Source organism: Rhipicephalus sanguineus, chromosome 1, assembly GCF_013339695.2.
Source record: "Rhipicephalus sanguineus isolate Rsan-2018 chromosome 1, BIME_Rsan_1.4, whole genome shotgun sequence".
Lineage (NCBI taxonomy): Eukaryota > Metazoa > Arthropoda > Arachnida > Ixodida > Ixodidae > Rhipicephalus > Rhipicephalus sanguineus.
The window spans coordinates 331,775,329-331,788,882 of NC_051176.1; the positions used below are offsets into that span (position 1 = coordinate 331,775,329).

General features: G+C 48.4%; 1 protein-coding gene across 1 annotated transcript in view; it reads left to right on the plus strand.

The window, feature by feature from the left end:
* The first annotated feature begins 12,391 nt into the window (after positions 1-12,391).
* The window catches only part of LOC119384054 (homeobox protein ceh-30), a 50,092-nt gene continuing 48,929 nt past the window's right edge, over positions 12,392-13,554 (plus strand). Inside the window, exon 1 of the mRNA XM_037652345.2 lies at positions 12,392-13,288. Within this exon, the coding sequence (XP_037508273.2) occupies positions 12,964-13,288 (325 nt within the window). The 5' untranslated portion in view covers positions 12,392-12,963. The remainder of the gene's footprint in view (positions 13,289-13,554) is intronic.

The window sequence follows — 13,554 nt, forward strand, 5'->3', positions numbered from 1 at the left end:
TTCACATTCTGTGTATCGCGGAGATGTATACCTCGTCCAATTAGGTAATGTTTTCGATTGACTATGAGCCTTGTCTGCCACATAGTTGGCATCATCTCCATTTGCCTGCTGACGGCTGTATAGGCCAATCACGCAGCCTTCTACGAACGAACGACTTCATGAATGCGGATTCATGTACGCTTTAGTTGGAATCGCCAGTGTGCACATTAGGCAAAGCAACGAGATATTAATGAGGATCAAGCTGATTATTATAATCTGGTATTATAGTGTACGACTTCTAACATGCTCGATAAGAGGGAAGCTTCGCGAGCAGGTATACTTAAGTCTTTGCAGGTAACGATGGACTATACACAGTGATGACTACTGCGACATGTGGATTCGCTGGCGGTAGCGAGTTCCTGTAACAGAGCCGATGGGTTGTTTCATCGTATCGCCGGTGGGTGGGCTCTTTTCTGCAACATTTTCGTGGCAACGGGCCACGTGAGCATCGTGGAACCTCCGAAATTTTACCACTTCCACGTATCCGATTGATGAGCGTCTCCCACCGTCTTGCACACTGCTACTGAAATGCTTGCTTACAGAGCGTGCCCTGTTATTAAATTACACCCATTTTACGCGCACAAATGTTGCGGGCATAGGTCGGCAAAAAAATCTGGAGCTCACTCATACTCACTCATGAAATACATTTTTCCCTTAGGGCTTACTCGGTCTCAGACTCGCCAAAATTTTTCCTCAACCGGACTCAGACACATCGAATTTTTTCTCAGCCGGACTCACTCGGACTCACACTAACCAAAATATTGCTCACTCGGACTCACTCAGACTCAGGCTCACAGCTCTATCCGAGTCTTAATGAGTTTGAGTGAGTCGACTTATGAGTCCGTTAGCGTATAATTGACTTTTTTCGACCGTGATGTCAATGCTCCTTAACACGAATATCTCACATGATCGGTGCTCTACTTGGAGCCTTTTGAAATCGTACCTTCAAATATGAGTTATCAGTGGTTGCAATCCAGTAAGGACAGTTTTATTGAAAGACATGACTCACACGAGATATGTTTATTAAGAACTTCCCGTGAAAGAGTTTGAGAAGGGGAGGTCCTGGCACCTCCTCCCTCCTCCCCCTCCATAACTGATGCCTCTGATCAATAAATATTGAGATGGCCTATGGACGCTATTGCATTGAAGTATGTGTGAGCCAGCGTGAGTATAAAAGTGAGCCGGCATAAGGCTGACAGTAATGCTGAAGTTGAGTAGATAAAACCATAGGTCGGCAAAAAAAAAAAAAAATGTGGAGCTCACTCAGACTCACTAAAGAATATATTTTGCGCTTAGGGCTCACTCGGACCCAGACTCACCGAAATTTTCCTCAACCGGCCTCGCTCGGACTCAGACTCACTAAAATATTTATCAGTCGGACTCACTCGGACTCAAACTCGCCAAAACATTACTCATCCGGACTCACTGATACTCACGGCTCGATCTCAGTCTGTGTGAGCCTGAGTGATTCGACTCATGAGAGAGTTTGCCGACCTATGTTTGCGGGTGAGCGGCGCATATAATGGAAAGTCGCAACGCACACTGGCGTATCTATCCGCTGGGTCTGGTCGAAGAATGTGCCGTACAGCCGAGCCTTCGCAGACAGAACCAGAACATATGTGGGACTCAACTGGGTGCACTAAGTTAGTTCTCCGTTTGTGTATCTGAAAGTCTGCAGGGCCTAGGATCATTGAGGTTAGACGTCACCCTCCGTAGCAGCTTAGTGGCTGAGGTGCATAACGCTGCTAAGCTCGAGCACGCGAGTTATATTTCCGGCCATGGAGGCTGCATTACGAAGGGGGGCGAAATGCAAGAGCACCGTTGTAGTTAGATTTAGATACACATCAGTGAGCCCCAGGGAGTCGAAATTAATCCGGGGTACCCCATTACGGCGTGCCTCATATGCATATCAGGGTTGCGGCAAGTAAAACCGCATAAATTGTGCAGAGCAGATGTCTGTATACGATGTGATAGGCGCAAAACTACAAGTATAGTTAGTGAAGCGTATGGAAGGAAAAGAAAATAGAGGTCTTAATAGCGCTGTTACCATTAACGAAGATAGCAGCTGTCCCCTTTGTAACTTTGATTATTTTGTTGCTTAATGTCAACGTCGTTCATGGCCTGAAGTCAAAGGAATATTGAATAGCTCGTATCGATAACGTCGGTGCCGAACAACGCGCCCGGTGAGCTAAGCTCCTCACTTCGCCGCAGGTTTTTTGGGTATCGGATAGCGTACAGATCTGTAAGCGAAAAAAGAAAGAAGAGCAGCATTGCATGTATTAGCTGTATATAAGTAGATATTAGCTGTTTATAAGTAAATAAACTTGTAAGGTACACGTATAGGAAACTGCGCAAACCATAGCAGGTGCGTTTCTAACCTGTGGCACACACTCGTATTGTTCCACAGAAACTGAAGCAAGTGCTACGCTGCCTTCAGCACCTATGGATTCGAAGGGCCAAGAGCGCCAGGATTGTCAGGGGCACCCCGAGACTCGCACCGAAAGGACCACCGACAGTGCCCGCAACAAAACAAGTGGCCCCCTCGTTCTCGTCGTCAAAGGTTGTACACAACTGTCGCGGTCATTGCGCTTTAATTGAGCGATGAAGGGACACGCCAGATCGCATCAAAATAACTCCCTTGAATCATGACCCGATAGGTATATTTTGAGGAGTTCGCTATAAGGGTAGTTTTTTAACGGAGGGTTTTATGGGGCACAAATTGCAAACAATATTTCTGGATACCCTATGAAGGAAAATGACAATGAAATAGAATTTTCGATAAATGTTATGAGTGAGTAGTATATATATATATATATATATATATATATATATATATATATATATATATATATATATATATATATATATATGTGTGTGTGTGTGTGTGTGTGTGTGTGTGTGTGTGTGTGTGTGTGTGTGTGTGTGTGTGTGTGTGTGTGTGTGTGTGTGTGTGTGTGTGCATACTCCTGCAGCAATCTTGGCAAGGCCGCAAGGTTGGCAGTGGTATAGCTTTCTTGTTCAAAACAGCTCCTAAGCAGATGACACGTACACCCTTTGGCCTGTATTCACACACACGAAAAAAAAAGGCCTTACGCAAGAACAGTTCGTAAGAGAAAATTTCCGCCAATCCTGATGCTGGACAGATTACTATAACGAAGCCGGCAGGCTCATGAGTCATGACAAAAATTACGACCGTTAAAGTCAGTCCTGGTGGTTGTCGCTATGACTTATGTCCCGGCATCCTTATCTCGAAGTTGATGCCGAGGAGCCGAATCCACTCTAGTCTGCAGAAATTCAGCGAAAACTTCGGCAGATCCCACGCATCGTGGGAATCGATTTCATGCGAAACAGCCAGCGAGTAGCTGCTTATGCCGCACTTTGAGCCAAGTCTTACGAGGGGGATCGGCATCTTTGTGTAAGTTGAGTAGTTGTGTGCATATCGTGGGCTTACCAGGCACGTTGACTGCACTGGCGTCTAAAGTGCAGCACTTGTGCTACAGCATGGAGGTCACTTTTATCGAAACGAAGTGTAAGCAGCGCTCGTTGAGAAGCAACGTTGAATCAGAGGTACATATGTAAAGTTTATTACATTGTCATAAAGCGGATAGCCGACACCGCAACCACAACTGACGTCAGACTAAGCAGCACCACCACAACTGATGCTGTAATACATTCATACACGATCTGCTCCGCGAGGTTGCGGGCTAAGGACCAGTCATTGCAGAACGTTTTACAGCGTTTGTTTACTATAGTACAATAGCCAATAGCCAACTATGACAAACGGTATATCTTTCTCTTGTTTAATCCACGCAAAGTGTCTTGTAATGTTTTCAATGTTTATTTTCGCTGACCGGGGTTGATATATAGATTGGGAATCGCCTGTGACGCATACGCGCATACTATGGGTCGTCGTATGCGGGTATACGCCACGCGTGGTTTTAGGAAAAGGTTTCATGACGTACGTGACAGGCATGTCATGTTGTTCATGTCATGACCTGTCAGAGACGTTCGTCATACATTCATACCCTCTTATGCCAATTTTGGTATTTACCAAGTCAAGGAGGCGACCGCAGGAGCACCCCGACGTGTTGTTTTCTGCGAGTTTCAGTAATTAATCGTAACTGGCGCGTAATTAAACCATTAATTATTCTGCAGTCAGCCGCGTTTCATTTTTGCATAAAACGAATCAGATCGTAGGATCAAAATGCATGCGCAATTTGTTCTTTGTTGCATTCAGTTCTTAGAAAAAAAAATAATTTCGACGTTGATATTAAGACGGGGAACGTCGAACGGCCCGTCGAAAATTGTTGCCTGCACCAAAGTGACCGCCTGCACTCATACGCAGCACACTGTGGTCAAGTCAAGACACAGTGACTACGCAGAAGGTTCAGTACATACTATTCCCAGTGTATCTTGCTCTTGCTTGGCACCAGGCCAAAGTAATGTCAAAACGTAGTGCCGAATATATATATATATATATATTGTAAGGATGGCAGCGCCGCTAGGGCGCGAGCGCGCGCTATAGGCTACTGGAAGACGAGAGAGAAGAAGTCAGTTAATAGAACAGCCGGCCCAGCGAACGGGTACTGTCTCTGTTTCTTCATTACAATATATATATATATATATATATATATATATATATATATATTATATATATATATATATATATATATATATATATATATATATATATAATATATATATATATATATATATATATATATATATATATATAATATATATATATATATATATATATATATATATATATATATATATATAATATATATATATATATACATATATAATATATATATATATAAAATTCAGGAAACAACTACTTCCTTTAAAATGTAATTGATCACGGTGGTCAGTTACAGCCCCTGAAAAGTAACTGAGAAATTCCGGCAGTGTAATCGGTTATATTTGCGTTACTTTCCGTCAAAATGTTATTGCCGTAACACATTAAGGGGACACTAAAGAGAAAGAATGAATTGGTTTAGATTGATAAAGTGTGCTCAGAGAACTCTCGTGTAGTTTATTTCACCACCATAGGTTTATTATTAGAGGAGAAAACCAAGTTCAAAGTTTTATTTTTAAATTTAGCGCCGAACTTTGTAATTCGTGACGTAAAATACTTCAAAGAGCATTTAACGTATTTTGGCGCCACTGGCTCGACGAAATTTCCACAAACTCGTTATGTCAAGTCTCTGGCCCCCTCAGAGGACAATGTACTTCGATTTAACCGATTAGGAACTACGTAGGCCCAAGTAGGCGCCGTCAAAAATATGTGACGTCACGGCAAATGGTGCGGGAATTCCAAGGTGGCGTCGCCACCTGTATTTTCTTTTTGCGCGTTTTCTCGCTTATTAAGCGTCTTCTCGCAGCAAGCGTGGTGTTTTTGGTATCGTGGAAGACTACTTTACTAATGCGAGAAAAATCGTTTTGCTCTTTAGTGTCCCTTTAACACAAGCTAACTCAAACTACAACGAACTACTGTGGCTTGACTTGCATGGCAGAGAAAAGGCTTGCGTGAAGGCTGGGAAGCTTATTGTGGCTTCTGTGATATAGTGTTACACGTTATTAACTACCAACAGGAGTTGTTTTTTAAAGTTGTTGTCGCTAATTCTTACACGTTTCCTCGTTGAGAGGTCAGCTGCTGCACTGAACACTCTTTCAATGCATGACGCTGGAGGGAAGGGCGGTATTATAACGTAGGAACTCCTTGCACACCAGCTTGTAGTTTCACATGCTGGTATTCATGTCTTCTCTGAAGCGTCGCCCTTCGCTGTTGCTGGCTCTCGGGTAAGGCGTTGCAGGTGAGGTCAAGGAAAAGGTGAAAAGATAGGCTCAGTATAGGGACCCCCGTGTGACAGGACGGAAGGTCCCCACAGAGCGGCCGCATATTTTTCGGGACGAGAACTGCCGTAGAAGACTGGTTACAACTTAATTTTACAAAAAAAAAAGTAATTGATTACCGGTAATCAATTGCAAGAAAATGCAATTGAATTACCCAGAACGTTACGGCTTCGAAAAAGTAATCGATTATATTACAAAATTACGAGAAAATTTAATTGACTACGAGTACTCGATTGCTTGCAACGTGTTACGTACAACTCTGGTCCTCGGCCGTCCTTATCGTCAAAATCCTGAATGGTCCTACACGTTAAGCAACGACGCGGCAGGAGTTGGCTGAGTATACAGGCACGGGTCAGACCTCTTCAGAGTGTTATGTACGTGCGCGCGTTGTTTTGCACATATCGCGGTATGTCACCTCGCGAAAGTCGAGGAGCAGTTATATAAGGATACACCTTAAAATGAAATTGAAATAAAAAAAAAGAAAGAGGAAAAGGAAACAAGCTGAGTAGCATTGTTCATGAACATTACAGGTTGATCGACAGGCCTTATAGCGGCACGTGGCAACACATCGCAGAGCCCCTTAGGTAGTGGCGGGAGGATGTACGCTTCTTCATTGGAGACGTGGCATCGCCTTGCATCCGGCCCTGTCGCAGCGACCACCGGCTTCTCTGCAGCCGTGTCGCCGGAAAAACAAACCGCGCTCTATACCACTGCACTTCTCCATCCTGAGATCAGTGTATGCAACTCGATTCTCGCGTTCATTAGACATCATTGCGACCATGATGGCGATCGCCGTAATATTTTGTGTCCCACCGGGGCAAAATGAACGCCTTTCCACAGTCCCAGCACACAGTCTTCGTGAACGCTAGCACACAGCCTTGGTGCGGTTGTAAACGGAGCGACATACTGTATGGAGCTCCGTTTTGAAGAGGCCTGCATGCTGTCGTAAATCCGAGCCTGTTGTCCCATTTGTGACCTGACGAACGACGCGATCAGACTTTTCAATATGAGCCCAATATATTCTGAGAGCCAGTGATTGTCGTAGAAGCGTTGAAACCATGGAAAACGCTTTTTAGTGTTAATCGTTTAGTTATGCTGGATCACCTTTCTTACAGGGTGAATCAAATATGTTATGAGAGAAAGGTAGTTCCTTAAACTGGGGCAGTTTATTTTCGATATCCTGCATGGTGGGTTATGAAGGACGCCGTGACCAGGGACCGCGAATGAGTTTTGACCACGTGGATGCAAATAGATCCAAGTACGCGCATGAGGCGCTTGTGCATTTTGCCACAGTCGAAATGCGACCGCGCGGCCGGCAAACGAAACAAGCGACTTCGTGCTCAGTATTAGAACGTCATAGGCACTGGCACGCCGCGGCGGTCAAAGTGACCTATTCAGGGAAACACGGTGTATTTAGCTTGCGAGCGATTATCAGCAGGCATTAACAACTGAAATGCGACAAGCTGGCTTCGCCACAATAATTATAGCATTGCGGAGAAGTCACAATTAACAAGTCAGTACACGGGAATTCGTTTCACGGCTATGAAACGAGTTCATAGCACTTATAGGCAGAGCAATTATAAGTGTTCTGCTTACGCATGCGTATTTAGACAGCATAGTTGTTTTGGCTATAGGTCAGCACTGATCAACCGCGGTAGCTCAGTGACCATGATGTTGCACTACTAACCAGGAGATCTACACCTCAAAGGACACGTGCGGCATGAAACTATTCATGAAGGCAACGAGTAAACGGGTGCTGTATACAGGCGTAATAAAGAACTGGACGCATTCTCGCGCCCAGTTACGCTATACAATCAATCGAAGTCGTTTCCTGAAGGCGCCGCGCTGCTCTCGAAAACTGGTCGTTCCAACTCGAAGACGCCCGAGTATACCGTAAAACGTCATACGTGCGCATACGGCGTCGTTAATGCACACACCGGTACTGACTTTTTTTTTTTCTTTTCAGTCGCGCAATGCGGAAGCATATACGACATGCGTGACACTGGCATAATGTGTAAGATCGCTTCGAGCTTACATTATATTTATAAAATGCGCGTCGAGCAGACGTCACTGACGGAAAAGTTGTTCATTGTGGCGTAACGGCGAGAGCGCCAGTGAATCGAGTTTGTATAGGAAGTGAGGGATGCTTTCATCCAAACGCCGACGACGCCATTGAAAACGATGGGAGACCCAAGAGTCAACGGAAGAGCGAAGCCAACAACGATCATTCCACTGTGTAAGGAGTCAAAACGCGAGGTACATTGGCGCCTTTTAAAGACGAAATGCTCTTGCGTGTGCGGATACATACACACGCGACGGTGCATGATCACGCAGTCTTTTCTGTTTGCCCGAAATCGCGCACATGGGATCAGGTCCTATCATGGGCGTCGGCAGGATTTTGCCTTGGGGGGGGGGGGGTGCAAACCCGTGTTACATCGCGGCTGGGAGGTGGGGGGGGGGGGGGGGAGAGCTGGCATAGCTTGGGTGGGGGCAAGTGCCCTTTTTGCACCCCCTGCCTACGCCCATGGGTCCTATAAGAATCGCGTATCGCCGTGGTTCGTGGCGGCGTCGAGCTTTTTCATCGTCCTGCTTTTGATAAAGCGTGTGTGTATAACGCGCCTTTCTGCCTTGGCCGCGGACGTTTCGGACAGAGAGCCTGGGCCTCTGGCTCTCACTCTGTCTCGTGATTTTAGCTGTTTGCTTACTTTTTTAACTTTTTGCTGCGTCTTATCTCTCCGATGCGTGTGCCTCGCATTTTGCGAGTACTCGCCGGAGCATTTTATATTGTGTATATTTCTGTACACTCCGCTCCACCGCAGCGTGAATGGGAATTACGCATGCGTCTCGACGGCGGCCGCTTACTTCCGTTTACAGTTTTCTGTAGGTACCTTCAAAGTAAGTGAAGCCTGCCTGCGATGCCGAATGGTCGAACTGCCTAATGCTCCAACCATTGTATAGTACCACCATCGCAATTAGGAATGCTGCACTCGCGCATGAAGTTGCTCGTTGAAACGTCTGACGCGTCCATCACATGTGCTAATTTCTGACATCACTTCCTCGTACAGCCATATAGCACATTGAGAAAATGCCTTAGACTGCACTGCCGATGGGAACCGGCTCATGTTATCTGCTTGTTATACCTGCAAAGTGAGGGAGGTATACGCCAAACAGTGTTATCGAGTACAAAATAAATAAATAAAAATAACCCGTAAAAGACCGTGGACTAAATCTGGCGTGCACTTAAAAATGCTTAACAAACAGTTCACCTGGATCGTGCTATGTGGCGCCTGCAGCCAATCATCAACTGCCTACAACGCTGAAGAGTGCAATTAGTGATGTCATTGAGGAACTGGCATGCCTAGGTGATGCGCATGAAGGTGACACGTGAAGGCTGACGGTATAGAAGCAAACGTTAGAATTTCTACAAGACCAACTGTCGTTCCGTATTTCACGTATACAGTGGCCGTTTAATGGACAACGCATTAGCCAACTGTTTATGTCTGGAAGCTGTAAGAGATTGATTTTTTCATGACCAGGATTTGGGAACATGTGCACGTAGCGCCATCTCTCGCCAGTGTCAGCGGCGGCCGGCCGTAACTGAATGGTAAACAGGTGAAAAAAGAAATCATATCTGACGAAAAAAAACTACTTTTCAAAAAGGACTACCAGTTGTATACAGCAGGCAGCCACTCGAACATTCTTGTAAACTTGCATTGTAGCACTAGAAAATCGCGTGGTTCCCAGAATATTCAATATTCTACATTGGGGCCCCATGTGATCCTAATGGGCGGTGTTTATTGTCCTGGGAAACCACGCGCTTTGTTGTGAGATGCTGCAATTTCACCAGAATGTTCCAGTGGGTATCTGCTGTATATAACCGGTAGACCTTTTTGATAACTAGTTTCTTTCGTTAGATATGATTTTTTTTTTCGCCTTTTCCCACAGTCAGTTACGGCAGGGCTCAGTTGACGCTGCCGAGAGATAGCGCCACATGAAGATGTCCCCAAATCCTGGGAATGTTTTTCATTAGGTATAGGCGCTAGCATTAATAAGGCGTGTTCTGAGCACAGGAACCTCTCATCGTTAATTGGCATCTCCGAAAGTCACCTCCTTTATTGGGCTGCTTCAATTGTCAGACACACAAACATGCTTCAGTCACGCACGCACAAGCATGATTAATATTCGATGATGTCCTTTTTTTTTTGCTTATTGAACCATATCGCTCGTCACTTTTCAGTGCAGTGTAATCGCTTTCCTTTATCACGTGCGGAGGGTTCAGGTGTGCTTACGCTCCTCTTGATGTTCCTCTTCTTTTAGAGTTATTTTTTTTAGCTGAAGCTTCAACAGTATGCTGACAACCTGCCCGCAATACTTGGTCTCCTGCAGCTACAGATACCCTAGCTTTTATTTTGCGAGCCATTCGCATACTTTATTCAGCGCACTTTATAACCGAGAACCACGGAAAGGAGCGTGCCACGATTGCAACCCGTGACACGTCTTGGAAGTGATCCACGCGGTTGGCTATGACACAGCGCAGACAAACGCGCTTTCGCTCTGTGCCAGCGTATACACACGCAGTATAACGCACCGCGTGGCCGAGCTGCCGACCACCATTACTCACATGCATGTCTAGCCAAAAGAAGCGTGAGTATGCCCATGGGCAAACAGCCGAATCAAAGCGGCGTATATATATTTGCCCATCAGCGTCGCAGACGCAACGCTCGGTCCTTTATACAAAGCGCTTCATTAATAACGTGTGTCGGTGCCTTAATTTCAATAAGAGGCCGTTACGAGGAGCTACGGCACAATTCTCGAGCCAAAGTGGCACTCGAGTATAAAAGGAAAAGGATATAAAAAAATGAAGAAAAAGGGGTGGGGGGACCGGAAACGGGAACGCTCATATCCGCGGGCGCTTTCCGAATCGCGGTTATGAGTGACGCGTTTATTCCGAGCGTCCAGACACCACGCCGAGCCCATAAACGCGCGAACCAAACCATAATTCATTCGACGCGATTTCTATACACGCGGGGCCGGGTTCCGCGCGCGCGAACAGCGTTAAGAGCGCGGTGCGGCGCAGACTAACGACCCGGTTAAAACACACAGACTCCTCGGCGGCGTCTGCTCCAAACAAAAGGCGCTGAGAGCTTCTTTAAGGACGAAGGGAGTGTGTACGACACGACTGCGATACAGCGTCTTCTATAGGAACTATGCATATAAGCGAAAGGAAAAAAATAAATAAAAATAAATAGGGGGCGGAAGGAGCGAAGACAAACTGCGAGCTCCTCGTGCTTTTCAACACGTCCGGCCGAGCAAGCGCAGAGTGCGCCCGCTTTCTCCACTTTGCGCCGGGCCCCCCCTCCCTCCCCGCTCTCACTTACGCTCGAGTTGGTCGCGCACGCGAGACGGGCGAGCGAGCTTTTTTAGACTCCGCTCCTTTGCATGGCTGCCGCGACTAATTAAGAGTGGGCGAACCGCCGCCGACCTAAACTGGTCGTTTAAAACAAGTCGTCGGCGCCTCCTCCTCCTTCTTCCGCGGCCTCGTTAGCCACCCTCGCCTCAACGACTCCGAGCCCCTCCCTAACTGGCATTAGTGTCGATCATTAGAAAGCGCGAAAGAACGACGTTCACTCGCAACAGCCGCGAGGGCGACGAACGTCACCTCGCGATTGCAGAGAGGGAGAGAGGCGCTGCGCGAAGGAGGAAAAGGAATATATGGCCAAGCTAAAGGCGGAGAAACACAGCGCGAATCGGGTGGAACGAATTAATAGCGCAGTCGGGAAGTGCTTAGAAAACGCGTCAGATGCGCGAGAGCGAGCTGGCTCCACACGCCGATGCGAGAGTAAAGCAGGCACACAAGGAGCTCCTTGATGAATTTTAATGAGTTCAGTGTCACCACTTCACGCCACCGCCGCCGCCGTGAACTCACCTACCGCTGGCGCGGCGATGGCTTCTCGGCGACGCCGCGGCCTGGCCAGCAGTCGCGAGCTCGTCGGAGCAAGAAAAATGCCTCGCGCGCCCGGCTCTTGCAGCCCCGTCTTCAATATATTCCCGCTTCGCTTCTCTCTCACACTCTTGTCAAGTTTTCTTGTTCTCCGTTCGTTTTACCCTCCGTTGCGTCCACAGGCTATGCTGTTTTTTGTTGTTGCTGTACTGCACTCGCCCAGTACCTCCCCTCCTTTCTCTTCTCTGCGTCCCAAGAAACGTGTGTTTGTTTTATCGGTGCGGCGCTTTCCTAATCACCGAAAACGAACCGCTTATTTCGCGCAGAGAAGCCGGCTTGCCCCCTAAAGGAGAGCGAGCAGAAGAGCGGCACCACCGCTTCCTCCTCCTTCGACATCCCACCTCCGTGTGCATGGCGCGCGATAAAGTATAGCAGGAAGAAACGAACGCCGAGCGGGAATCGAGTGGCTGCGCCGCGCACGCGTGCAACGCCGGGCGCCTGTGCGAAAGAGGCACAGGGCCGCGTCTCCATTGGACGGCGGCTAAGATGACGTCGCCATTCCAGGGCGGGGACTGAAGAACCGCCCCTGCCGGGAGGCGGAACGACCGGATCGCTGCCGGAGGCCAGTCACTCGGCCGCGAGTTGTCCGTGATCCCCGCACGGGAGCTGCGCGTCGTTATTCGTATTTTTTCCCCCCGACCTCCTCGTAGTCTGCGAGTGAGTGGTGTGCGCGGCTTCCCTCGCTGGCCACCCGCCACGAAACATCAAACTGAATCCGACGGACAATCGACGGCGGCCAAGACCACTGTTCGGCGTTTGGACTCCGCTCAGCTGCTTCCGACAGAGACGACACCGCCTGAAATCGGCGACGACGGCTGGAGCTGTCACCTGCACGACTCAACACGCAGCGCGGCTACGGTGATCCGTTCGCGCCCAGCGGGATCCTTCGTGAGGAACAGCTCGCAGGAAGGACGTCGTCGTTTGAGAGTTCGTCGCCTCACTTCGTCCAGTGGGGGTGGACTGTTGCGGACGGCTCAGCAGCGGCGCGTTCACCCGAGCCGCGTGAGGAGCGACGGTGTCTGCGCGTCGAAGGACGTAGGGTGGCGGCGAAGACCACGAGCCCGATGACCGTGGACCTGTCGCCGGGCCAGCAGCAGTCCAAGTGCTCGCGGCAGCAGCACGACGGCGACGCGATGCCCGGCGGACCGGCGCCCCCGTCGTTTCTCATCCGCGACATCCTGAGCGAATCGGGTGCCCAGGGGGCCGCAGCAGCGGCGGCGGCCGCTGCGGCCGCCGCTGCCGCTGCCAGCCTCGCCGCGGCGCAGGGACTCGTACACATGCCCTTCGGACAGCACCACCCACTCCACCCCATGGCGCACCACCACATGCCCAGGCCACCGAGTCCCGCAGACAGCTACTCGAGGCACTCGGATCGCGACGACGGCCACGGTGAGAGAAACCTCGGTCGTCTCCCATTTCTCCCGACGGTCACACCATGTGATGTCATAGCCGCAACAACAGCACGCATTGCGCCGCTGTTCAGCGGGGGAACATAAAAAAGTTGCATGCAGGTATCTCTGTGTTCCGCATAATATACATCCAAGGAAAACGCCGCAGTGAAAGAGTAGGCATATATATTTACGCTTGCTCGTCAAGCAGTATATCTGCCTCCTCTCATTCGTTTCTCCACTGCATATACTGACCACCGCAGTATG